Source organism: Zonotrichia albicollis, chromosome 31, assembly GCF_047830755.1.
Source record: "Zonotrichia albicollis isolate bZonAlb1 chromosome 31, bZonAlb1.hap1, whole genome shotgun sequence".
Classification (NCBI taxonomy): domain Eukaryota; kingdom Metazoa; phylum Chordata; class Aves; order Passeriformes; family Passerellidae; genus Zonotrichia; species Zonotrichia albicollis.
The window spans coordinates 1,710,617-1,736,380 of NC_133849.1; the positions used below are offsets into that span (position 1 = coordinate 1,710,617).

The window sequence follows — 25,764 nt, forward strand, 5'->3', positions numbered from 1 at the left end:
CTAGAGCCAGTACAGACGACTGCAATGGTTGTTGTAATTTAGTCAAATCTCTAGTTGTAGCAGCCAATTTTATTCATTCACTTCTGAATCAATACTTTTTAGAATTTCCAATCCTGTTCCCACAACACCGGTTATGTGTCGCAGAATGAGGCCTTTGTCGGGGATGAGCCATTTGTCAGGTGCAGGGAAAACTCGGGGCTCCATATGAGTGATAAGCAAGTTCCATTTATTGAAGAGAGCATCAGACACTTATATAGCAAGTAATAAGCTTATGAATATTCTGTAAGCCAAGGAATCTATTGGTTAAACTATATCATCAACTCTTCCTCATTCCTTTGGGCCTACGTTCTCTATTTCCCACATCTCTCTGTCCACTTGTTATCATACTCAGCTAGGCCCAAGGACACGCTATCTTGCAGGTGCAGGGCTTGGAATTAGCCACGGCCTTGTACTTTTCCAGTCTCTAGTCAGCTAAATTCCCAAGATTTTCCCAGTTTTCTTTTGGAACAAGCAAAGTTCTATGGGCTAACTGCGTCACACTCTTTGCAACACAAGAATAGGCAATTCTAACAACTATTACATTACAAGCAGTATTCTCAACTAGCAAGGTTTCTCTCTTATAAGGGATCTAAGCCAGGGAGACAAACCGAAAACACTATCACTATTTATAGGATATGCCATACAACAGATACAAAAAGGATTCTATGCTGCTACAAGGCTCAAACAAAACTCAGGTGTGCTAACACAACCTACAAAAATAAGCTAAAGGAGCAACATGTATGCAGGTTTCATCTGTGTCGACTGTCTGGTAAGTTTGCTTTCCATTCTCAAACAGCAGATATACTTCAAACAGGAATGGCTCTACTCACAAATGCTTCTGATTGTCTCTTTTAACTAGAGTTTCTCTGATGTTCACGACAACACCATGCACACAAGTCATAAAATAAACGCTTAGCATAAAAGCATAAATCTATCTAACATCACTTAAACTTATCTTTACTTAAACTTAACAGAAATTAAACTGGACAGCACTTAAACCTAATAGGACATAAACTTAACAAAACTTAACCTTAACAGTATTTAACATTTAATGGCACTTAATAGACAATTTAACTTAAACTTCTTAGCAACAGATAGAACTTACTATAGAAATAGAATTGAATATGGAATTTTCTATAACTTACTTACAGGCCTAACTCTAAAATACTAAGCTAAAACAACTTCTATCATGTGTTTGCTACAGCATTTTTACACTTGAATGCACTTAAACATAAGGAGTTTATTCAAGGCATACTTGTGGAAAAATTCTTTTGAATTCAGTGCTTGCTGTGATGCGGTGGGTTAATGTAGCTGCTGCTGGACGCAGCGCAGAACTTTGGCCCCCCCCACCGCGCTGCGCCCTCTTTGCGCTGTCGCCGCTGCCGCTTCAGGCTGCTAGCAGGGCACGGCAGGCCCCGCTCGGGCTCCGTGGCTGTTCGTATTGTTGCTTGCTGAGTACCAGCCAGCCGCACCGAGTTTTGTGCACCGGAGACACTGTCCGTGGCGGCGCCGGCTGAGCCACGGAGCTATACTTGCAGTCTGTTAAGGTACAGTCTATTTAGGTTGCCAAGTCGAAATTAAGGCCCCCGCTGGCCACAGGGCGGAGGGAGAAGCGCTCGCGCTGGAAAAGTGTTTTGGTCCTGCGCCACTTGTGTCGGAGCAGGGCAACGCCCCCGCGCTGGGCTTCCTGTTTCGGGAGACTCGCCGGCAGGCTGAATCACTGCTGGCGCCGGACCCAGCGCAGCATCCGCAGCGGCGCGGGTCACTCCACCCGTGGGGGGGCTCCGCTCCCCCCGCCGCTGCCGCCCGTGCCCGCTGCCACTCGGAGCCGCTGCTGCCACCTGAGGCAAGCCACCTGCTGCGGCTGCTCCCCATGGTGCAGCGCCCATGCCGAGTTCGGAGTGGCACAGCCCCACAGGCGCCCCGAGCCGCGGCTGCTGCCACCATCACAGCAGGGTCGCTGATTTATTGTGCGTTTACTTGCAGCGCCAGCACACCACAACGCATGTTTTTGCAAGTCTATATGCAGCAATCTCGGGAATTCTCTTCCCAAGTCAACAGTCTATAGTCCCTGCTTTTCTAAAAAGCATTTAAGAGGATTATATGCCGCTTGTCTCTGTATTACCTTTTAACCTGATATTCAGCGCACTGCAGCCTTTCCAGGACGTCGGCAGCATTCAGTCAGCAGGACTCTCCTATGAGGTTGCCAGGGCACCGAAGCCCGCCCTTTTGCCTTTCTCCAGGTCTCCTCTATATGATTGCCTGAGGCAGGAGCCTGCTTTTTGTGCCTCCCAGGCTGCGTCGGGACTGACACTGAAATACTGCACCGGACTGTGACTCGCAGGCCACAAGTCTTCTGTAAAGTTCGTAGGATCTGTAGAGTGCATAGGGTCGCTGTTCGGGCGCCAATTGTTGCGGTTTTCCAGCCATTTGTCTGGTGCAGGGAAAACTCGGGGCTCAATATGAGTCATCAGCAAGTTCCATTTATTGAAGAGAGCATCAGAAACTTATACAGCAAGTAAAAAACTCATGAATATTCTGTAATTTACACCGTCGATTGGCCACACCACAACACCAGCTCTTCCCCATTCCTCAGGGGTTACATCTCTCTTGTTCTCATGTCTCTTTCCCTATTTGTTATCATACTACAGCTAGGCCCAAGGGCACGCTATCTTGCAGGTGCAGGACTTGCAATTAGCTACGGCCTTGTACTTTTCCAATCTCTAGTCAGCTAAAATCCCAACAGCCGGGTGTGGCTGACAAGCCCCCATCCTGCTACTGGTGTCCCAGTCCAGCTCCTAATCTCCCCATCCTGCACCTGGTGTTCCCATCCTGCACCTGATGTTCCCATCCTGCTCCTGGTGTCCCTATCCTGCTCCTGGTGTCCCCATCCCTGCTGCAGTGACCCCATTCCCATTCCTGGCTCCCAGAGATAAACTGCCAGACACTGGAGGAGGGAACCCAGATTTATTGCCCAAAGCAGGATAGTTTCACACCAGAAGTGAAACACTGTGCATATTTGTGGTTCTTGCCTTTAAAACATTCGAAAATGGGAAATGGATCTGTTTATCACGAGCTGTGGGGTGGGTGGGAGCAGTGGGATGAGCTCTCCTGGCAGCTCTCAGCTTTCCAGGGAAGAGGGAAGGGGCCAGATCCAACTCCATGGATTGCTCAGGCGGCGACTCCTGCCAGGATGAGAGAGAGTCACGGTGTCACCCTGTCCCTGTCCCCATTCCACAGCTTGGCCTGGCTGGAACCCATGGAGAGCAGGAGCTGCTCCAGAATCCCAGCTGGCCCCACCCCAAGCCTGCTGCAACCCTGCTCCATCCATCCAACCCATTTCGCCCCATCCATCCTGCCCCAATCCTTCTCTGGAACCCCAACCTGATCCTGTTCCATTCCATCCCACCTGAATCTTATCTGGAATCTGGCCCTGATCCCACTCCATCCCTCCCACACCAATCCTGCTCCATCCATCCCTCCTGATCCCACTCCAGAAACTAGCCCCAATCCCACTCTACAATTCCACCTGATCCCACTCTAGACCTCTGCCCTGATCCAGAATCCATCCCCAATCCCAGTCTGTCCATCCTGCCCCAATCTCCTTCTGGAATCCCACCCTGATCCCGTGCTGTACCTGCAGTGGAGCCGTTCATTCCCATGTCTTTTCCTGCAGAAAGAGAAGATCCATGAGATTCCAGCATGGATCACACACCAGGATTAACCCCAGGATCCATCCTGGGATCCGCACAGAGAGGATCCAGAGCTGGATCCACCACTGGAACTCACCGGCTGCCGGGTTGTATCCCTTCCAGTCTCTCCTCCCTGTGGAAACAAAGTGGGATCAGCATCAGTGGCACAGGATTCCCAGAACGGTGCCGGGTGGATCCATGTCCCTTTCCAACCGCCATCCCGTGTGTTACCGGATTGGAGCTTCCAGATGCCGAATCCAATGAGGACAATGAGGATGAGGATGGCAGCAATGACGGACACAGCGACCACCACAGTGAGATTCCTGCCAGATGTCGGCTCTGGGAAAAGTGGGATAGTGAGGAGGGTGAGGGGAATTCCCATTTGGGAATTACAAATTCCCAATCCCCACATTCCCAGCCTCACCCCAAGCAAAGATCCCGGGCTCTGGCATTCCGGGATGCTCCACCCTGCACCGGTACTGCTCCCGCTCCTCCGGCAGCGCCTCGATCCTGGCCCAGGTGTGGAAGGTGCCGTCGCTGTTGGGAACGACCCCGCCCCACTCTGTCTCCTGATCCAAGGTTTCACCCCCCTTCATCCAGCTGACTGCGATGGTGTTGGGGTAGAATCCATACGCGTGGCAGGACAGGGTCAGCATCCCATGTTCCTCTCTTCCAGACACGTGGACATCAGGGGGCTCTGGAATGGGATAATAGTGATAGACATCCGTGGAATTCCACGGGAGTGGGACTGGGGTGAGATCTGACCATGGAATTCCCACTGGAAGGGATGGAGGGGAGATCTGACCATGGAATTCCATGGGAATGGGATGGGAGTGAAATCTGACCATAGAATTCCATGGGAATGGGATGGAGGTGAGATCTACCAATGGAATTCCCATAGGAATTGACATGTTCTCAAGTCCTCCATTCCGAAATTCCAAATCCCCACAGGAATTCTGCTCCCACCTTTGCGCTCCAGCTCCTTCTGCCCATATCTGATGTATTTCTGGAGCCATTCCGGGCAGATGTGCTTCAGGTAATTCATCCAATACTCAGCCACGGTCCCATCCTGTTCCCAGAGTCTCCTGGTGATCTCAGCACTGCTGTCAGCCGCCACCAATCTCCCAGATTCCAAGTCAAAGGAGATGAAATCCCGCCCGTCGTAGCCATCCTGGTGGGATCCACGGATGCTCCCATCGGACAGGAGCTCACAGCCAGAAACTCGCAACCTTGTGTGGAGACCTGAGGGAATTGTACCCACAGAGACCCATGGAATTGTGTCCCAGACCCACAGAGCCCCATTTCAGCCCCATGGAGCACCAGAGTCTGAGGGAGACCCACAGAGCCTCATCCCAGCCCCTTGGAGCCCCATGGATCCACATCCCAACCCCATGGACCCCAACTCAACCCCACAGATCTCATCCCAACTCACAGATCACAAGATATCCCATACCAGCCTAATGAATTCCCATTTCACCCCTTGGAGCCCTGTGAATCCACATCCGCCACCTATACATCCTATCCCAGCCCCAGGGATCCCCATTCCAGCCCCATGGATCCCCATCCCAGGCCTACACTTCCCATTCCAGCCCCATAGATCCCCCCACTCACCCCCGCTCTGGTTGTACCGCTCCCGCAGTGTTTCCAGGTCCTTGACAAATGTGTGCTGGTGTCCCACAAGCTTCTGGGTCTCCCTATCCCAATATTCTGGATCGACTCCATCCTTTATCCACTGCGTCAGTGGCTCCACCCGGCCCCGCTCGTTGTCATAGCGCACGAAGGGGATCCTATCCACAAACCCAATGGCCATGAACTGGGGGATTCCCGGGCTGGGCTCTGACACTGCCACTTTCAGGTAATGCAGGGAGTGGCCCCCTGGAGGGACACAGAGATTTGGGGGGGTTGAGGGGATCATGGAACAATGAAAGGGGAACTGGGAGAGCTGGGAAGGGGTTTGGGGATCCTGGGGCCAAGGAAAGGGTGTGCAGAGTGGGAGAGGTGGGATGGACAGGAAAGGGCTTGCAGGGGGTCCTGGTGTCCAGGAATGGGGGCTCGGGGGGTTCCAGGGTTATGGAAGGGGAGGGGGGGAGGCAGGGACTGGGAAAGTGGGATGGGGGTTCCAGAGGATCCCTGTGCCCAGGAAAGGGGTCCAGGGGTCCCCAGTGCTGAGGAAAGGGATCATAAGGTGCAGGGACCTGGGAATGGGAGGCTCAGGGGTCATTGGTGCAGAGGAAAAGAGGAGCTGGGGGCTAAAAAAAGCAGGAATGGGGTCCAGGGTGTCTCAGAGACAAAGAAAAGAGGGGTCTGGGGAAGGTAGGATGGATAGGAAAGAGGGTGCAGGGGGATTGGATAAGGGGGGTGCAGGGGGGGTCCCAGTGCCCAGAACTCAAAATTCAGGGGGTCCTGGGGCCCAGAATCCCCCCAGGTACCCTCCCAGACATCCTGAGAACCCCCTGCAGGACGCACAGGGGGTGGAGAACTGGGGGGACGCAGAGATTGGGGGGGTCTGGGGGCGTCCAAAGGTCGGGAAGCAGAACCGGGAGAGCCGGGAAGGGTCCAAGGTTCAAGGAATGGACTGGGAGAGGCGGGATGGAGGATCCAGGGGGCCACTGTGCCCACCAAACGGGGGTCCAGGTCCCCGGTGTTGAGGGCAGTGGGGTCTGGGAGCTGGGAAAGGCAGGAATGGGGGTTCAGGGGGTCCCTGGGTCACAGGAAGGGGGGTCTGGGGCTGGGAGAGGCGGGCGGATCCCGGGGACGCAGCTTGGGAGACGGAAAAGTCTCCCAAGGGGAGATTCCAGGGAAATTCCAGGGAAATTTCCCACTGGATCCTTGCTGAGACCCCCTGGGACCCCGGAGGACCCTCTGGGACCCCTGGAACCCCTTCCAGGAAGCGCCGGTAATGGAGAACTGGAGGGACGCAGAAATTTGGGAGATCTGGGGATCCAAAAGTCGAGGAAAAGGGGGGGACTGTGGTCTGGGAAGGGCGGGATGGCCGGGAATGGGGGTGCAGGGGGTCCCGGAGCACTGATGGGGGTGCGGGGGGATCCCAGTCCCGGATTGGGGGGGGGCAGGAGGGTTCCAGTGCCCAAAAATGGGGGTTCAGGGAGGCTTCCCGTGCCGGAGAATGCGGGTTCAGGAGGAGTTTCCTTCCCGTAACTCGGGATTCAGGGGGTCTCAGTGCCCGGAAATTGCGCTTACTGGGGCGCCGGTGACCAGAAATGGGGGTTCAGGGGGTCCTGGTGCTGGGGAAGGGGAGTGACTGGGATCACAGGAACGAAAATGGGGGTTATGCTGGGTGCCCCTGCCCGGGAATGGGGGTTCAGGGGGGTTACCGTGCCCGGAAATTGCTATTCCGAGAATGCCGGTGACCAGATATGGGGGTTATGAAGGGTCCTGTGACCAAATAAGAGGGTACAGGAGTGTCCCAGTGCTGGGGAAGGGGATTGAGAGGGGGTCACAAAATGGGGGTTCAGAGGCGTTCCCCTGCCCGACAATGCAGGTTTAGACGGTTCCCGGTGCCCGGAAATGGAAGTCCGTAAGGTCCCGGTGCCCGGGAACTGCGGTTCAGGGGGGTCCCGGTTTCGGGGGTCCCACTCACCTTTGGTCGCGCTCCCCGGGTTCCCCAGGAGCCCCAGGAGCCCCCAGAGCACCCCCAGCCCCAGCGCTGGAGCCATCGCAGCCGTCCCCGATCGCGGCTGTGGCGCTGCTGGAGAGACGCGAAAGCGAAAGTGCCCGAGGAGCGCGGGGGGAGGGGAAAAGGGGGAGGGGAAAAGGGCGAATTCCAGGGAATTCACCTGGATCCCCTCCTGGCCCCCCTCTGGATCCCTCGGGATCCGCCTGGGACCCTCCAGGGCCGCTCCCTACGAAACCCCCGGGCCGGGCTGTGCTGAACTCCCGGCCCTGCGCTCAAACTCTGCCCGGACCCCGTTGGGCTCGGCCCAAAGCCGGGCAAGCACCGCGAGCAGCGGAGCCAATTTTTCCTGCGGGTGCGGGTCCCACCCCCGGCGGAGCAGGGCTGGGCGCTGGGACCCGAGCCCTGATTCCCAATCTCCTTCTCTCTCTCCCTCTGCTGTTCTCTCCCTTTCCTTTGGGGGATCACAAATCCCAGAGCGGCCGCAGAGCCCCGTGCCCAGGCCGGGTTTCCCAGCAAAGGGAGGCTGGGGCTGAGGTGCCCCGGGCTGGCCGAGAATGGGGGCCCGGGGGTCCCCGGGGTCACGAAAACGGGGGATCCAGAGGCTGGGAGAGGAGGATACCCGGGAAAGGGGGTGCAGGGGGGTGTTGGTGCAGGGTAAGAAGGTGCAGGGGGTGTTGGTGCAGGATAAGGGGGTGCAAGGGGGGTCCCACTGTCCGGGAATGGGTGGGGGGAGGATGTGGGAAACGGCAGCAGCTGCTGGGGAGGGACTGGGATGGACTGGTACAGACTGGGAAAAGAACTCACTGGGTGTAGAATTGGGACACCAGGGATCATACTGGGTTATGCTGGCACCACACTGAGGGCAACTGGGAGCAACTGGGAACATGTAGGAGACAATTGAGATATACTGGGAGAGACTGGGACTGGTTTGGATCATCCTGGGACTGATTGGAATCATACTGGGACTGATCAGATCTGTAGTAGGGGTGAAGAGGAGAAACTGGAATAATGCAGGGAGCAACTGGGATCATACTGGGAGCAGCTGGCCCATGCTGGGGTCATACTGGGATTATACTGAGACTGATGGGGTCACACTTGGAGTGACTGGCATAGTACTGGGAGTGTCTGAGAGTAACTGGGATCATACTGCAGGTAACTGGACTTATACTGGGAGCAACTGGGACCACAGCAGGGGCAAATGGCATCGTGTAAGGTGTGACTGGGCTCACACTGGGCTCTTACTGAGAGGTACTGAGAGTGAAACGAACCATACAGGGCATGACTGGGACCGTGTTGGGGGGCACTGGGACCCTACTGTGAGTTGGAACATACTGGGAGTGACCGGGACCCCACAGGTGAGGCGGCGGCGGAGCTCGGAGGCGGCCGCAGCGCAGGTGGGAGCCGCGCTGGGTTGTGCGGGGGCTCGGGGCTGGCTGCGGACCTCGGGGGCGGCAGGGGGCTCAGGCGGGTTCGTTGTGCCGTGTCCGGCCCGTGTTGCCGCTGGAGTGAGGGCGCTGCGGGAGCGGCTACCCGCGGTATCCTTGCTGCCGCTGCCTCGGCAGGAGCCGCTACCGGAGCGGCGCTGGCTCAGTCCGGTTCCTGTGGCTGGGACATAAGCGGCTGTCCCGTGCCCAGAGGCTGCGCTGGGACCGCCTCCGAGCTCCGCCGCCGCCTCACCGGGCACCGGCCGCTGCTGCCTCTCCCGCACCAGCACGGACGCTCCGACAATGGCGGCTCCGTCGATCCAGGGCCGCCCTCAGGGCGGCACCGGAGGCCGTGCTTAGCCCCGCTCCCACCAATCAGCGCGAGAGCACAAAGACTGACGGCAGAATCAGCCAATCGCAGCGAGGGGCGGGCTGTGCACACGGCGCGGGCTCTGCACACGGCACGGCCCCGCCTCCCTTTCCACGCAGTCCGGCATTTCCCGACCCGGGCAGGAGGCCAAGGAGCCGCTGCTGCTGCCCCGAACCGCCGGGAGCTCGGCGTGACCGGGACCTGAGGGCGCTGGGAGCTGGGGTGAGTGCGGGACGGAGCCGGGACCCGCCTGCAGCCCCGGCAGAAGCCCAGGCCGGAGCAGGGGATGCTGGAGAGAGGCCAAAACCTCTCTGTCACTTCCCTCCTGCCCCTGGGCAGGAAACAGAGCACGTAAGAAAAGGCTCGAGGGTCTGGGTAAGGGTGGGAAAGTTCAATCACTGGTGACGGGCAAACACACTTGTCAGGAGAATTAATCTACAAACATCAGAGGTTTATGTCCGAAAAGGAGACAGAGGAGTCCTTTTACTTTATTCAAATAAAGGGGAGAGGCCATGGGGCATTGCCCTGGGGTCTCTCCAAGTTTTGGAGGACGCAGCCTCCCTTTTTATCCCAGTTTCCCGGCCGCATTTCCCTTCTCTCTTTCCCTATTGTCTGAGGTACTTGAGAGATTCAGATTTCCCGATACTTAAGATTTCCCTCTAATGTATAACACTCCCTTTTAATTATTAATTCTTATAGAAGTTAGGGCTTTCCCTCATTCCAGCAACTCCTCCTTTTTCTGCTTTCAGTTAATCTGATCTCATCCCATGGTTAAGTGTTGTGTTCCTCATTTGTGGATTGGTCAGCAGGAAGGTCAGGAGCTGGAGCTGTCTGGTTGGTTATTGCGAGGACAGTTTGTAATCTAATGATGCCATTGAAATGAGAAATGGGTTCCGTGGCTCCTGATATGAATTGGTTCGGGTTCCCAGGGGCTGGTCCATGGTGTTGTAGGATTTGTTCTGCTGGCCTTTCATCTTTTCCCCATTTTTGGGCGCTCCCTTCAGCCAAGACTGCATCAATTGACCACTTATCTCTAATTGAATCATCAAATACTTTGATTCCGAACTGATTTCTCTGAATTTGTGTTAGCAAGAACATCTCAATGCTCTAATGTACCCTACATAACATAGACAGTGACAGCACATATTGGAGTTGGCAGAGGGATGATTCCCCCACACTTCTTTTAATGAAGTTTTCTCGCAAGTTCTGCTTTCACAGTTTCCCTTTGCAGTTTAACCCATTTCTGTTGCAGGATCAGATATCCTCCCCCTGGTCTCTGCCTTTAGTTGTGCAAATTCCATCAGTGCCAGCAGGCAGAGCTTGGGGTGAGGGGCAGAGGGAATCAGCCCAATTCCTGCCCCGGGCAAGAGACCCAGGTGCATTGTCCACACTTTGCCTGCAGTGTTCATTTGCATTTCTAAAGCTCCTCTCCAGGATGCCTGGAATGAAGCTTCTCTTCCAGGGCAGCCATCGGGTGAGTCACATGTGCCCCTCCCCCACCCCCCAACCCATGTTTTGAGGTATTTTTAATTTTGGGGGGGGGGGTTGAAGAGTGTTCTATTAACTGTTTATGAGTTAAAGGGTCACCTTTAAAGCTCTTCTAGTTTTGCAAAATGCAGCCTGAAGGTAAGCACCAGAAAATCCAGACCAAAATTTTGCAATCTCCAACAGCCACGCAAACACACGCACAAGAAGACTCCAAGAAGATTTTTTTCTACTCCTGCTAAGAATAAAAATTGATTCTCACATCCCTGGCCCAAACCTAACTGACAATATAAAAGTAGGATTATTTAGAAAAAAGATGCTCATGGTGTAATTTTTATTCCAGCCAGCCCAGTGTTTCTGTGAAAGTGAGCCCCAGAGTGGAATTGTGCCCTGGTGTTCCCCAGCAGCTGTGGCAGTGCAGGCCCAGGCAGCGCTGAAGCTGCAGCAGTGGCAGCAAGGCTTGGCCCCAGTGGCTGGAGATGGCAGAGGAGGGTGGCCAGGATTGCAGAGGATTCCAGGCGAGGATCTGTGGGCAGGCGCAGGGGCTTGGCCCGCTGTGGAGCCCTGGCTGCTGCTGCGTTGCCTTCAGGGCAGGCTCAGGGGCGGCCTCCCATCCTCCTGCTGCAGGCGGGAAGTGCAAATCTCCGGGGCTTCAGAGCTGTGCTGGCGGCTGTTTCTGGCCTCAGGGACACTTGGCATGGGCCCCTTGGCCACCAGTGGTGCTGCTTTGCACTCCTTAGGCAGGAGCCGATGTCCGGGCTGGGTGTTGGCAGCAGCAAAGTGCCAGGGCAGGCTGTGTGCCAGCCCAGCTTCCTGTGGGAGAGATTTCACGAGACAGGATTGTGGCCACAGACTGCTGTAAATGTACATCCCTCATCTCCACCCTGCACTAGGTGGAGAACTACCAGGGTAAGGAATTCCAGACATGAATTGCAAGGGAGATAATTGAATATCTGCCCTGAGTGTGTATCTTCTTGCCAGAGCCAATGGCAAAAGCTGTACCCATGGCATCTTGGTTTTTATCACCAGCTTCCAAAGGTGTTTTTTATTTCCCCATTCATTCTTTCTATCCAACCCAAGCTCTGGGGTTGCCAGGAGTTATGGAGGTCCCATTGTATTCCTGAAGTTGCCATAATCCCCTGAAGGATCTTTCCTGTAAAATTAGTTCCCCATCTGAATCTATAGCTTCCACAATACATTATCCTTTGAATTGTTTGTTGTAGAAATGAGTTAATAAGTGATCCAGTGGTTGCTGAAGCAGTGAGAATTGCTTTTGCCCCCCTGTTAGGTGCCATGGTGTCAGCAGAAGATATTGAAGCCTTCCTGCTCAGGGCATTTCCTTGCCAGGCTCTCACAAGCATCCAGAGCTGCGCGGGTTGAGCTGAGCATGGGGCGGTGACCTGTGCTGTGTCCGATTCCCCTTCCTTAATAACAGCCTGTCTTGTAGCTCTTTTCCCTTCTGCTGCCCTTGCAGAGCCATCCACAAACACATTTTCTCCTTCAGGCCAGGCAATGTCCCATCATCAATCTGTCCCAGCCTGGGTCTGGAGCTCTGTCCCTTGAGTGCAGTCCTGGGTTCCTTGCCAGCCCCTCTCCAGGCTGTTCAAACAGGAGGCTGGGTTAAACCCTTGCCCTGTCCTCAGTTCTAAATCCTCCTGTGCCATTGAACAAGTTTCATACTGTAACAACCGAGCCCTGCTCATCCATTTAGAGGCTCTTTTGGTTGTCAGAGCTTTAACTTGATGCCAGGCTTGAACTATAGGAGATCCTCCTGTTGTCATCAGTTTTCAGGCATCAGTTCCCATGTGAGCTGTGGCTGCACAATTCTGCAGACATTGAGGCCACTCTCTGGCCACTGGGTGAAACATTTTAACACAAGAATTCCTTTGGCATGACCCTGTTTAATATCTGCCTATAATGCAAATTCTTTTTCCCTGTCTGGAAGGCCCAGCTCAGCCACCTCAGTTAATCTTCATTTTAACACTTGAAAATTCTGTGATTCCTCCTTGTGTCCATCCATCCAGTTTGTTGACTGGCAGGATAGGAGTGTTGTAGGGAGAAATCCCTGGCTCCAAAACTCTGCCTTTAACAGGGTTTCAGTACCAGGCTGTGAGCCCTTCCTTCCCTCTCTTGGAACAGGGTATTGATTTTAGACACTTCTTGTCCTGGTTGCTTCAAAGTCATTTGGGGAGGCTCCATATCAAATTGTCTGTATTTTTCTGGGGCTTCCCACACTTCTGGGTTCACTTCAGCATAGGCCTTGTCAGGTTTTGGCACAAAGGTAGAACAGAACTAGCCTCTGTATCCCCTTTTACAGTATTAAAATCCAGCTCTCAAATTCCTTCCTAGTTAATTACAATCACAGGAGGAGGAAAAAGAAATTAATTTATTTCAAACCTATCCCCCACAGCTTCTAATAGTGGTTGAACAAATCATACCTGCTCATCTTTCCCACTCATTCCCTTAAAAATTAAAATATTCCTTTACTGTTTTCCCCTTTAGGTCTAAGATTCAGAGTGGATTGAGAGGCCCCTGTGTCCATCAGGAAATGCCTCCTCTCAATGCAGACCCACCCTGAATGTTCTCAAGGGCTGCAGTGTGGAGGGTCCCTGGTGTGATGGGAGCTGTGACAGCCCTGCCAATCCATGTCCATCAAGGGGTGGACTTGCTGGTGCTGAGGGTGCTGCTGTCTGTGCTTGCAGTGTCCTTGTGCCCTGCAGCTGGAGCCCTGGTTCCTTGCCAGGGGCTGTTTGGGTGGGCTCTTCCCTGCCGAGGAGGGCAATGCCTGTGCCAGGTGCTTGTGGCCGAGCCCGTGCCCTGGGTGCTGGGGCCCCCTTGGGCCCTGGGGTTGATCCCTCAGGGGCTGTAGGAACTGTGCCCTGGCCTTTGCCTTCAGCTTGGCCTTTTGCTGCTCCCTTCTTGCACTCACCTGCTGTGCCTTTGTGCCCAAGTGCTGCAGGGCCTTCTTGTGCCCCTCCTGCAGCCCCCTCAGCGCCTGTGGGTGCTTGTCTTGCTTTACAAGAGAGGTGTCTGCTCGGGAAGGCAGAAAAAGCCTCTCTTGGAAAGGAGAGTGCAAACCCCCTCCCTCTTAATTTTTAGACTAGTGAAATCAAGGGGCTCTCAGGGAAAGATATGGGAATAGGAATACCAGTTCTTTACTAGTGTGTATAATAAAGCAAACAAACAGCAACAGCTGCGGCACTGACAGCAAACAGAGCCCGGAGCCAGTCCCGGCCTTTGGGCTGCGGCGCTTTCCCCTTGGGTGCAGTTCCGGGCACGGCCGGCAGGGGAGCTGGTGGCTCCCGCGGGGCGGGGCAGCGCATCCCTCCCATGGGAACCTCTCTGAACGGAAATAGAGCAATCCCTTCATCCAACTCTTTCACTTTTTTCCCTTCTATGGCCTTTCTCCCGTGTTTTGGCAAAGAATTTGGAGAGGGCTGCCTTTTAACTGAACTCCTACCGTTTTGGTAAGGTGCTTCCTGTAGAGAGAGAAAGAGTTTCCCTGAACAGCCGGAGCTGTGGTTCCCAAGGGGACGTAACTCAGAGCAGGACGGGGTCAGGGGAGGATATCCCGCCGAGGCTCGGTGGGAGTGTGGGCAGGGTCTGCTGCCGGAATCGGCAGAGGGGGATGTTCCCGTGGAGCCCGAGGCGGAGCGTGGGCAGCCCCCAGATGGCTGATGGCGGCTGATCCGGCAGCTCCCGGCAGAGCAAAGGCAGGTGGGAGAGCCCGGCAGCAGCGGCGGTGCCCAGCGCAGGTGGCACGGGCAGAGCAGGCGGGGATGGGATGGCTGGGACCCCCCCTGGGTGCGGTGGGCGCGGTGAGCTCGGAGCAGGCGGCAGGACAGAGCAACCCCCATCTTGCCCAGCATGGGCGGCAGAGCGGCCGCGGGCCAGGCAGTGGGAGCAGGGCACACAAATTGAGCGAGAGCGCCGGGGCAGGTGGAGCTGCCCTGGGCAGTGAGGCCGCACCTGGGATGGAAAGCGGGGCAGGCGGAGCTGAGGCGGGCAGCGAGCCGGGACCCGGGACAGGCGCCTGGGCCGCGAACGGAGGGGGCAAGAGCTGCAGAGGATCCCACTCTCTTTCTGATTTTTCCTCTTGTTCCCTTCCCTTTCATTTCCCCTTTTTCTTTTCTTGTTTTTTCTCGGGTGTTTGTGATACTTTAAAGATTTTTATTCTCCTAAAATCTCCTGTCTAACATATCGCATATTCTCTTTCTTCTAGATTAAACGGGTTTTTTTTACAAATAAATCCAGAGCTGAACAAATCTAAACTTCTGCTTGGATACTTTGAAATGGTTGATGAGCTAACTCATGACCTCCTAATGTTTTTCTCATCACCTTTTTATTTATCCTTTGGCAAATTAAGCATCTTTCAGTTACTTGATTTGCTACTCCAAAAATCCCAGTGCACCCATAGTTCCTTAAAAAATGATCACACAAAGCTTGAGTACCCCAGTGGGTTTTCTGATGCATGTCTTCTAATATTTTCCTAGTAAGCACATTTTATTAACTAATTGTCTTCCATTAAGAAGTTTCCATTTCCCTGGTTTATCTTGTTCACTTCCAATTCTTTTTTCTCTGATTCCCTAAACTTTGGAATTTCCAGTTTTTCCTCATTTGGAGTTAATATTAACATAACTCTTTCAGCTCCATTTTCTGCTGCATCCTTAGCTTCGTGATCTGCCAAATTATTCCCTCTTATTTCTGGAGTCTTTCCCTTTTGGGGTTCCTTTATATGTACTGTAGCTATCTCTTTTAGGTAATTGTAATGCCTCTAAAACCTCTAAAGTAAGTTCCTCATGTACTAATCCTTTTCTTCTTGAATTAAGTAATCTTCTTCCTTTCCAAATTTTTTACAGGTATGTACTACTCTAAAGGCATACCTTGGATCAGTATTTATATTTCCTTTATATGGTGTTAAATATTCTAGTGCTCTTTTTAAAGTATATAATTCACAAGTTTGAGCTTACTAGTTTAAGATTAATTTCCATTTTTCTATAGTTTGCATGTTTTTCCCATCAACTTCTACATACCCTTTATTTTCTCCTTTTGCAAGGAGTTGTATCTCTGTTAGGTAACATAACTCCCAAAGGACTATTTTGGGGTATCTCTGCTAGTACACCTTTATTCCCTCTTTTTTTTCTTTTTTTTTTTCCCTGTATCCAACTTACTGTTTTTCTGTCTAATTTTTCAACAAGATCTTACCTATTCATCTTCTGCCTCTGTTTTTCACTGTCACTAACAACCTAAATTCCACTTTTCTTTCAACTACACACACGAAAATAAAAAACCTTTTTCTTGCCGGGTTTTCTCGGCTGTTTGAGGGGCCTGGAAAGGCCCGAAGTGGCCTTGGGGCAGCCCGCGTATCGAAGGACGAGAAGAGGCTTCAGTTCTTCTTTCGGTTTTTATGTTTATTAATTGTTTATCTAAAAGATGTCCTTTCAGCCCGACAGAGATCTGCTCAGCAGTCAGCCATTAGCACACTGTGCCGTCCTCCGGACCGCCACGTATCTTTATACCCATTGTTACGTGTACAATATTTATCATTTTTCCCCAATACCATTTATTCTTATTGATGGGTGCACTTTCAGTAGTAACCAATCCAAAAGTGCCACCATGGCCAAAGAAGATGGAGGAGAAGAAGAAGAAGAAGAAGAAGGACAGGACACGCCCCAATTCCTCCATCTTACTTCTCTAAACCCCCCTGTACATAAATCCTAAACCCTGTGTCTCACCCTCTAATTAACTAATCCCTTCACCATTCATCCCGGTGAAGTCCTCCTATCCTCATACAGGTGTCGTCTCCTGTGTAGGGTCAAAGTGCAGCCACCAGACACTTCTGGCAACATTCCAGGACTCCCGAGCCCCCCAAGGTGGTCTCGGTGGCTCAGCACCTCAGGACTGAGATCCTGAGATCCGACATTTTCTCACACTACTTTCAATACAATACACCTCCCTCCAAGGAGATATAGTGAAGCTTAAAATACACAATCCGCATTACCTATACTTTCATTCATCTACATTCACTCACTTTTATTTCCCATTCACTTCCACACATTCTTTCCCACCCTCAGGACACAGAGTGGATCCCTGTTGACAGAGAATCGCGGGTCCCTGTGCCCCCCCGGCCTTGGGGTGGCCTCTGGGTCTCAGTATCTCCGGGCCTCCTGGGAGGGCCCTGACTCTGCTGCCTCCGGTGCCGTTCCCCTGTGGGGCTGATTTGTGTGTCACTCACACTCTTTAGCCACGGCCCCCTCACATGCCCTGGGGACAATGGCCCGTTTGCAGGTCACCTGTACCTTATGCCACAGCCCCCACACGCCAGGAGAACAATGGCTTATTTGTGGGTCACACACTCCTCTTTCCACAGCCCCCCTTCCCACCCGCCCGGGAAGCTGAGGCTGATTTTGTGTGTGACTCACTCACACACAACAAGACAACAATAAGGTACCTTTTACTTTCACATCACCTATTACAAGTTTAGGTGTTTCTGGCCAGTCCTGGTGCTCTTGGATATCCCTCAACCCATCTGTGTTGTCCAACCCCAGATGCTCTTGAGCATATCCTCAATCCGGCTGAATTTTGTTTTACCCTTAATGCTCTTGGAATATTAATCCCTCAACCCAGCAGGTTTTAATTCTGGATGCTCTTGGGCACTCTTATCCCTCAATCCAGCAGGTTTTTAGGGGCCCCTTTTGTCCCATTTCCTAGTGGATTGGGCTCGGAAACTCCTCTGTTCCCTTGCTCCGAGGGGTCCAGCCCCTCTCTGAGACCCAGTCCCAGCTACCCCGGGGGATTCTCTCACTCCTGTTAACATTCACTTCCTCTCTTTCCTGGCCGCTTACCACAGAAAGTCGGAAACGCAGCGTGGGAGACTCCAGCACTCACTTGGCAGGTCTGGGACAACCAGCCCTCCTCTCATTCACACCCATTCATCCCCCTGTACCTGCCCCCCTGAGAAATACTTACCAATCCCTTTTTCTTCCCGAGTTCTTCGTGCACATTACTACTCTTAGGGGGCCAATTACCGCGGTTGTAGGGAGCCTTTTTCCCTTCTCTTTGCTTTATTGTCTCCTTTTGTCCACCATAACCTGCGTCTGTCGGTCACCCCAGGGGAAACAGAGTGAAGCTGCCAACGGGGCAGGGCGCGCCTTCCCCACTCTGCCTCTCCTGAAGCACCGGCAGCGAGGTGTTAGTAACCATCCTCTGCTACCAAATTGTGAAAAACGCCAGTCACTGGTTTTTAAAACTTTATAAGTTTAATAGTAATATAATAGTTATAAAAATGGTGATACAATTAGACTAATAAAAATTTGGACAATTAGGATTTAGGACAATACAAGACAATGAAAACAAAGAGTTACAGACAGTCCAGGTACCTTTTTCTAGGCAAAATAAGCCCAAAAATGTGTTTTGACACATGTTAACAGAGGATTAACCCTGAAAAACCACAGCCCATTGCATATTCATGCATCTCATACGTGATACATAAATTCCATTCAAACAAAGGATTCTGTCTGGTCAGTGTCAACTTCTTCCTCTTAGTCCTGATGGCATCTTCAGGGATGAGCAAGGCAGGAAAAAGTTAGTTTCTTCTGATAATGGAGCAATAAATTCTTTTTCTCTGAAAGATTTAGGTGTCCTGTGGCTATCTGATGTGAGTACCTCCTTCCTTTCTTTAAAAAATATCCCACATACATAGTTTCTATTTTGACATTATGTTATAACCTAAAACTACATTTAACACACTACTTAAAAAATTAATACAGCATAACTTCCTAACATAACATATAATACTCATTTTAAAATTTGCGAAAAGACAATCATATGCATTTTTCACATGGGCTTGGTCAGCAGCAGTGGAAAGAGCAGCCTAGGGGCAGCAGCTCCAATTGTCCTCTTCCAAAAACCTGGGAGAGGGACAAAAAACTGAGAGAGGGCCAGCAACTGCACCCAGCGCCTACCCCCCGCACGAATCCTCCGGCATCTCCGCCCCCTTCCTCCTCCCCCCCCCCCCGCCCTGCCCCTGGGAAAACTCCCAAAAAAACCAGAGGTCCCCAGCACCCAGCAATCAGCTCTCATCAGCAGCTCAACCCTAACTCTAACCTTCTGACAGCTGTGATGTTTTCTGCAAATTCATTTCTCCAATGATCCAAACCAAATTCTTAGAAAAAAATCCTGATCCTTCCGTGTACAATCCACGTTTCCCAGATGTTCCTTGCTCCTCCTCCCTGTGCTCAGGGTGCCCTCCCCAGCCCGTAGCCCAGAGCCGCTCCCTGTCCTGCCGCAGTGTCCAAAGGCGCCCCCCGGCGGGCAGGGCCGGCAGCTGCACGGGGCTGGGCAGCGGCCGGGGCGTCCCGCAGCCTCCTGGGGGCCGGGGGCCGCTGCCGGCCCTGCCCGGGGCTGGTGGGGTCAGGCAGCGCCCGGCGCTGAGCCCCGGCTGCCCCACAGCCCCGGCCCGGCCCCGCAGCTCCCCACAGGCCCCCAGCCCGTGCTCCCGGTGCCGCAGCTCTGCGCCCGGTGCTGCCGCTGCCCCCCAGAGAGAAACCCCCTGAAACCCTGACCTCCTTGTTTTCCTCTCCTGGAAACCAGGGATACAAATGATCAGCTGGCAAATGTTGTGGATAAGACCCTGCTGAAAAACATCCCAATCCTCAGTATTTTTCTCTTCCTCCTCTTTTCTTTTTCTTACTGCATAGAATCCTCCTGCTGCTCCTCGCCTTAACCATATTCCTGCACACTCCCCTTCACCCAATCCCTTTCCGGCACACCAACACCATCCATCCATCCATCCATCCCCTGTTGTCCAAATCTGTTCTCCACTTCCCTTATTGCCCCTCTGGGTATCCATGTCCTTAATTACCTCTGGGGAGTGCAAACTCCCTCAACCTTCTCCTAAGGCACCCTTCAGAGATAGTTTGGGATCATCATCCCTTTGGCACAGGACCCCTTCCCGGCTTTCTCTTTTCTACCCTGCATGGGTGCCCTGCCATGTTCACTCCCCAAAGATCCCAGTGCACTCACTGATGAGATTTTCAGTGCTCTCTCCCTGCTCACTCTTCAGAGCCCACCCTGATGTGTCACTCGTCTGTCTCCTGCTCACTCAGGTACCCAATCAATCCCACGTGCTGCTGTCCCCCAAAGGAGCCGATCACCCAAACTGGGTGAGGCACCTTCAGCTGCACTCACTGCCCACCGCCCCGATGGTGGAAGGAATTCCAGACGCGTCCCAAGGTGTGTGGAAAAATGGACATCACCAGAGGTTTCTGTCCACAAAGCAGACAGAGGAGTCCTGTAGAAGTAATTTCATTCCTCAAAATAGGGAGAGCCATAAGACATTTCCCACGGAGTCTCTCCAATTGTTGACCAAGCCTCCTTTTCATCCTAATTCCCCCTGGACACATCACCCTTTCCCTTCCCCTATTGGCTGAAGTACTTGAGAGGTACAGACTCTCCGATCCACCTACTATGTACTCCCCCTTTACATGCTCCCCAGTTTTGTATAGCAAATTATATCCATGGCTCTGTGAAGTCTTTATTCTTCTCGAAGTTAATGAATTTAGCAGGACCTTGGCTGAGCAGCAGTCTGTATCATCAATTAATAACATTTTCTGAAAATGACTTCTCCTGTCGCTTCCTTACGTACAAGTTCCTGGCTCTATCTCTGAGCAGATTCACAGCATCTGTTTGTAAAGACACTTTCCTCTTCTTCCTTTCATGGGGGTCCCCCATTTGTGGGACATCCCCCCTGGAGCAGGGTGTCCCCGCTTGCTGCAGCCCCACCCTCAGGCAGTGCTTAGCCAATCAGAGCACACGCTGATGATGACTCAGTAGTTGCCAGGCAGACCCGCAGCTCCCAGCGTTCCCCACCTGCGCCCCCCCCTCGGCCTCAGCGCCCCCCTCGAGGGATAATTTGGGGAGGTGGGAGTGGGGCAGCGCCAAGGCCGGGCCCCCCCGCGCTGTCCTGGCGGGAGCGGCTGCAGTGGGGACCGAGTGCGGGCGGGAGCGGCCGAGAGCCCAGCGCTGCCCCAGCCCGACCTGCCCCAGCTCCATCCCTGCCCCTGCCGTGGGATGCTGTGGGTTTGGGGGAAAGAGGGAGCCGGCAGTGGGAGCTGGGCCTGGGGCAGGAGGAGAAGGGAAGGAGAAGCAGGGTTGAGGAACAAAATGGTCAAACGATGCATGTGGGAGGAAAAGGTGGGATTGTGCAGGAGAAGGAGGAGTTGTAGGAGGAAGAGGAGTGTGAGGAAGAGCAAGGAGACTGGATGCGTAGGAGGAGCAGAAACAGGAGGCACCAAGGTTCCATTTCTCCCTGTATCTGATGTTTGCCCCCTAGCCCCAGTAGCATTCTCTCCTACCATGCAGCAGGTGACTAGGGAAGGGGAATCCATTATTTTCACCGTGCTGTATCTTGGTGTTTCTGAGCTTTATTGAGCTAAATGTTGTTGCCTTGATATTTTGGTGTGTGAATCTTTATATTTTGGCGGGAGTTTTGGTGAATCATTATGGTTTGGGAGTTTTTGATCTGTGTCTTGGTGTTGGGAGAATTTTTGTGCTGAATCTTGGTGTTTTGGAAGTTCTTACAGACACAACATGCCCAATGACTTCCTGAAATAAATTTGGGCAAGGAGGAACTCGCAGTCCAAGATGCTCTCATTTTCTTTTTTACCCATACCAGGATTTTTCATTCCTCGGGTGTGGATGGAGGATGAGGAAAAACCCTGGAGATTCCGCACAAGGAGGGGCTGCAAACCCAGCCCCAGGAGCTGTGGGGAGGAAGGAGCCTCCCTGAGCCAAGAAGGCGGCCGGAGATGCAGCCAGAGCTCAGAGCTGGTGGAGAAGCCTCATGGCAGGGAGAAGCCTCATGGCAGGGAGAAGCCTCACAAGTGCTTGGAATGTGGGAAGGGTTTTAGTCGGAGCTTAGACCTGACTGAGCACCAGGTGATCCACACTGGGGAGCAGCCCTACGAGTGTGAGGAATGTGGGAAGCGTTTCAGCTGGAGCTCCAGCCTGAGGAGGCACCAGAGGATCCACACTGGGGAACGGCCCTATGAGTGTGAGGAGTGTGGGAAGAGCTTCAGCCAGAGCTCCATCCTGATGCAACACCAGAGGATCCACACTGGGGAAAAGCCCTTTGAGTGTGGGGAATGTGGGAAGAGCTTCAGACAGAGGGGGAGCCTGATGCAGCACCAGATGATCCACAGCGGGGATCGGCCTTATGAGTGTGGGGAATGTGGGATGAGCTTCAGCCAGAAGAGCCACCTGATGCAACACCACAGGATCCACACTGGGGGAAAGCCCTATGAGTGTGGTGAATGTGGGAAGAGCTTCAGCCAGAGCTCTGGCCTGAAGAAACACGAGAGGATCCACACCGAGGAAAAGCCCTTTGAGTGTGGGGTGTGTGGGAAGGGCTTCAGCATGAAGTGCCAACTGACAGAACACCAGAAGATCCACTCTGGGGAAAAGCCCTACAAGTGTGGGGAATGTGGGAAGAGCTTCAGAGAAAGCTGGGCCCTGATACGGCACCAGGTAATCCACACAGGGGAACGGCCCTACACCTGCTTGGAATGTGGGAAGAGCTATGGGTGGCACTCTGACCTGAGAAAACACCAGCAGAGTGTTCACTCTGGGGAGAGGCCCTACGAGTGTCCTGAGTGTGGAAAGAGGTTTCACAGGAGCTCCGATCTCCTCGTACATGAGCGGAGTCACAGCGAGGAGAGGCCGTTCCGCTGCCCTGACTGTGGGAAGGGCTTCAAGCAAAACTCCAAACTCACCATCCACCGGCGCATCCACACCGGGGAGAGGCCCTACAAATGTCCTGAGTGTGGGAAGAGCTTCTCCACAAGCTCAGTCTTGACCAAACACCAACGGAGGCGCCACTGAGGGAAGCCCTGTGAATACCCCAAGTTCAAGAAGAGCTTCATGCGCTCCTCCAACTCCATCCCCCATGGGAGGATCCACGTTGGATGATCCCCAGTGACCCTCATTGGGCAGAGCCCTGATGATCCATGGTCCTGGTGATCTGTGTTGGGAAGACACCTGGCTGGGTGGCTCCACATCTTCCTGGCTTCCCGTGGGCACATGGATGTATACAGGGGCAGGAACATCCATTGGGACGCAGACCAACAATGGGAATTCATTGGGGAGAGCGGATTTGTTGACTTTCACCCCCATAAAATCTTTTGCATTCAATCCTATCTTCTGGTGGCATCAAGGAATACTGAATGGTCTTGGAGGTCTTTCCCAATTTCAGGGATGCCATGATTTTGATTTCCTATTGCCCAAAGGTGTCTTTGGCAGACAAATGGTGAAAAAGTGGAGAGAAGACCAAGATTTTTGAGACAGTGGGGTAGAAACTCCACCAAAAAAGGTTCTTCCCTCCCACCAAGCACATAGGTGCTCTGCCAGCATAGACACGGAAGTCCTTTTCTTTTGGCCTTGATTTTCTTTTCATTTCTCTTCATCCTTTTAAAATATCTTGATATTGGAATAAAAATAAAGACATTGAATTAAGATATGCATGTGGTCATGGTAGGATACAGACATGGAGAGCAACATGGGGACATATGGTCATGGATGGGAATGGGGACATGGGCATGGATGGAGATGTGGGGGACAATGAGAGGGATGGAAACATGGTGGGGAGACAGCCATGGGTGAGGACATGGTGGAACATGGTCAACGACATGTGGGGACATGGCCATGGCCAGTGCCATGGGGAGAACTTGCAGGGGATGTGGGGGGTGCTGGGGAGGGAGTTGAGGGTTCCTGGGAGGGACCTGGGGCTTGCTGAGGCTTTGGGGACCCCAGGCTGAGCAGCTCCAGCTGTGCTGGGAGACCCAGGGGGAGGTTCTGGGGCAGCTGCTCAAGGACCCCCTGACCTGGAGCCCCAGCCAGGCATTGGGCTCCTGGAAGGGGATGAACATCCTTGTCCCCAGGAAGAAAATCCCAGCGCCCCCAGGGTGTCAGGGGCAGCTGAGACCACAACAGGGAGGGGAAAGCCAGAGAGAACTGTCACACTTCTAAGCTACACCCCAAAAGTCCCAAAACTCAGGGATTGTGCCCAGGAAAAAGCATCCATGAGCTGCCATAATTGAGGGAAAGGGGGGATCTGACCCCCCCAGACTGAGCAGGAGGGGCCTGCAACCCCCAAAACCAAGCACAGAGGCTAGGGTTGGGGCTGACGGGATGATGGGGAAAAGGTGGAAGAGCCTGGAAAAGAAGATTCAGAGAGAGCGGGAGAGGGATGGGACCCCCAAATTGAGTTGGGACGGGTCTTTGGGTTGGGGGAATGATGTGAGATGGGAGGGAAAGGTGAGGATGTCACAGAAAAGAAAAAGGGATGTTCCATGGGGATCCCTTTGTGTCTCCATCACTCAATCCCTGGAGTGATTCCCTGAGTCTCTGGAGGGGAATGGAGCCACACTGGGTGGGTCCCCAAGCCCCCTGCCCATCCCTGGGGGGCTCAGGGGGAGTTCCCTCCACCCAAAAGCTGGTGGTGCTGTGGCTGTGGGAGAGAGGTGGAGGGGAAGGGGGAGTCTGGGGTGGGCAGGGAGGGGGAGCAAGAGGAAGAGGAGAGAGAGAGGATGAGGGGGAGGAAAGGAGGAGGGAAAGGAAGAACAGGAACAGTACCAGGAAGAGGAGGAGCAGCAGGAGAACCACGCAGTTCCCCCACCCACCCACTGAGTCCACAGCTCTCCCTGGTCCCGGCGGCATCGATCCACCCTCCACATCCTGCAGGTGAGCAGGGAGGGGGATCTCATCCCACATCCCTCAGAGAATGTCCAGGAGGGGTTTTTGCAAGGGAGGGGATGTTTGGATCTCACAGAACCCATCAGCTGAGCCGCAAATGCCCCTTGGAGGGGTCTTGGAGGACCCACATGGTGATTGCCTGGTACCAGCAGGAGTAGGGGGGTGACATCAGTTTTGGGGCTCGTTGGGAGTGAGAGAGCAGGGAGGAGCAATCCCAGAGCTGGGGGATCCCAGCAGCCTGGAGGGGTGGGGGAGGCTGGAGATGAGCAGGGTCTGGCCCACCAATAGTGAATGAGGCGGTGACTTCTGGCGATGGACTTGATGAACAAGGGGCTAACCCTTTTTCCCCCAAGTCAAGATTTGTCAATCCCAAACTTTGTCCAGATGGAGAAGAAGGAGGAGGCTGCGAGGAAAAGGAAGATGGCATGGGACACTGAGGCAGGTGAGGAGAAACTCACTGCTCCTTTCCCCCCCCCTCTATTACAACGACCTGATGAAGATCTCCAGGGTGAGAGAAGGACAAGAATCTTGTTTCATGATCAGAAGGCTGGATTTATTGATATATGATATATAATACATTATGACTATACTAAAACGAATAAGGAGAGAAGTTGCAGAGGCTGCTAACCTAAGAATACCATAGAAAAGAGTGAATAACAAAGTTCTGTGTCCAGCAGAAAGCAAGGACAAACTCTCCTGTAAGTGGTCAGCAAATCCAAACACTCACAGAAGCCCAATCACCGCTGCACCTGTTACATTCCACACCAGCCGATAACAATTGTTTACATTCTTCTTCTGGGGCCTCAGCTTCCCAGAAGATGAACAAATCCCAAAGAAAGGATTTCTATGGAAAAATGTCTGTGACATCTCACCTTTCTAAATTGTATAAATTAAAAAGAAAAATGCTGATGTGAAATGAACAGGAAATTTCTTCACCTGTAAAATATACAATACTAACAAATTACTAAAACAATTCTACAATCTAAGAAAATGCAAAAAACAATGCAAAGAAAATTCAAGTCCAAGCAGCTGAGTTTCAGGAACAGTCCATGAGCTGAAGTTGTTTCTCTTGGGATATCTGAGAATCCTTTTTGGTCCTGAAAACAGACTTGCTGCAAAAGAGTCCCATCAATAGTTATCAAAAACCATTGACAGTCTTACAACAATTTCAAACAATTTCAAACAATTTGAACAACTTTGGCATGTCCTTTTCTGGCCCTTCAATGCTTCAGTGCTTCAGAGCTGCTGCCCGCTATTTTCAATCTTTTTTATTTAATTTTTTTTTTTTGATCGAAAAAGAAAAGAGCAGCAGCTGAGCAGAGCAGTGCCAGAGAAGGAAAGGCCCTGGGGGCCCTGGCCCATGATGGACCA

The 25,764-nt window shown here is 52.9% G+C and overlaps 2 protein-coding genes across 10 annotated transcripts in view; one reads left to right on the forward strand and one right to left on the reverse strand.

Moving 5' to 3' along the window:
• The window catches only part of LOC102071864 (class I histocompatibility antigen, F10 alpha chain-like), a 33,216-nt gene extending 25,634 nt beyond the window's left edge, over window positions 1-7,582 (reverse strand). The window contains exons 1-8 of one of the 3 annotated variants that reach the window (XM_074529973.1): window positions 7,330-7,582; window positions 5,343-5,606; window positions 4,698-4,973; window positions 4,156-4,428; window positions 3,963-4,070; window positions 3,829-3,864; window positions 3,677-3,709; window positions 2,988-3,224 (exon numbers count right to left, since the gene is read on the reverse strand). In XM_074529973.1, the coding sequence (XP_074386074.1) occupies window positions 3,211-3,224; window positions 3,677-3,709; window positions 3,829-3,864; window positions 3,963-4,070; window positions 4,156-4,428; window positions 4,698-4,973; window positions 5,343-5,606; window positions 7,330-7,405 (1,080 nt within the window). In that variant the 5' untranslated portion in view covers window positions 7,406-7,582 and the 3' untranslated portion in view covers window positions 2,988-3,210. Of the gene's footprint in view, window positions 1-2,987; window positions 3,225-3,676; window positions 3,710-3,828; window positions 3,865-3,962; window positions 4,071-4,155; window positions 4,429-4,697; window positions 4,974-5,342; window positions 5,607-7,329 lie in introns of those variants that run through there. The other 2 variants (XM_074529975.1, XM_074529974.1) reach the window with 2 other exon arrangements.
• Window positions 7,583-8,725: 1,143 nt separating this feature from the next.
• Window positions 8,726-25,499, forward strand: LOC141725817 (uncharacterized). Of its 7 annotated transcripts, none has more exons than XM_074529894.1 (2): window positions 8,726-8,759; window positions 21,320-23,154. In XM_074529894.1, the coding sequence occupies exon 2, from the start codon at window positions 21,343-21,345 to the stop codon at window positions 22,522-22,524; it is 1,182 nt and encodes a 393-aa protein (XP_074385995.1). In that variant the 5' UTR covers window positions 8,726-8,759; window positions 21,320-21,342; the 3' UTR covers window positions 22,525-23,154. The 7 variants fall into 7 exon arrangements, 4 of the variants coding, with proteins under 4 accessions (XP_074385995.1, XP_074385994.1, XP_074385993.1 ...); XR_012577442.1 differs by lacking the exons at window positions 8,726-8,759; window positions 21,320-23,154 and adding exons at window positions 9,252-9,381; window positions 10,412-10,844; XM_074529893.1 differs by lacking the exon at window positions 8,726-8,759 and adding an exon at window positions 9,254-9,381.
• The last annotated feature ends 265 nt before the right edge of the window (window positions 25,500-25,764 follow it).

Excerpts from the sequence above, each read along its gene's own strand:
- LOC141725817 (XM_074529891.1), top strand. The coding sequence starts at position 19,494 with ATGTCCTTAATTACCTCTGGGGAGTGCAAACTCCCTCAACCTTCTCCT. Across the intron at positions 19,879-21,319 it reads AATTCCAGACGCGTCCCAAG|GATTTTTCATTCCTCGGGTG; the intron begins GTGTGTGGAAAA and ends TACCCATACCAG.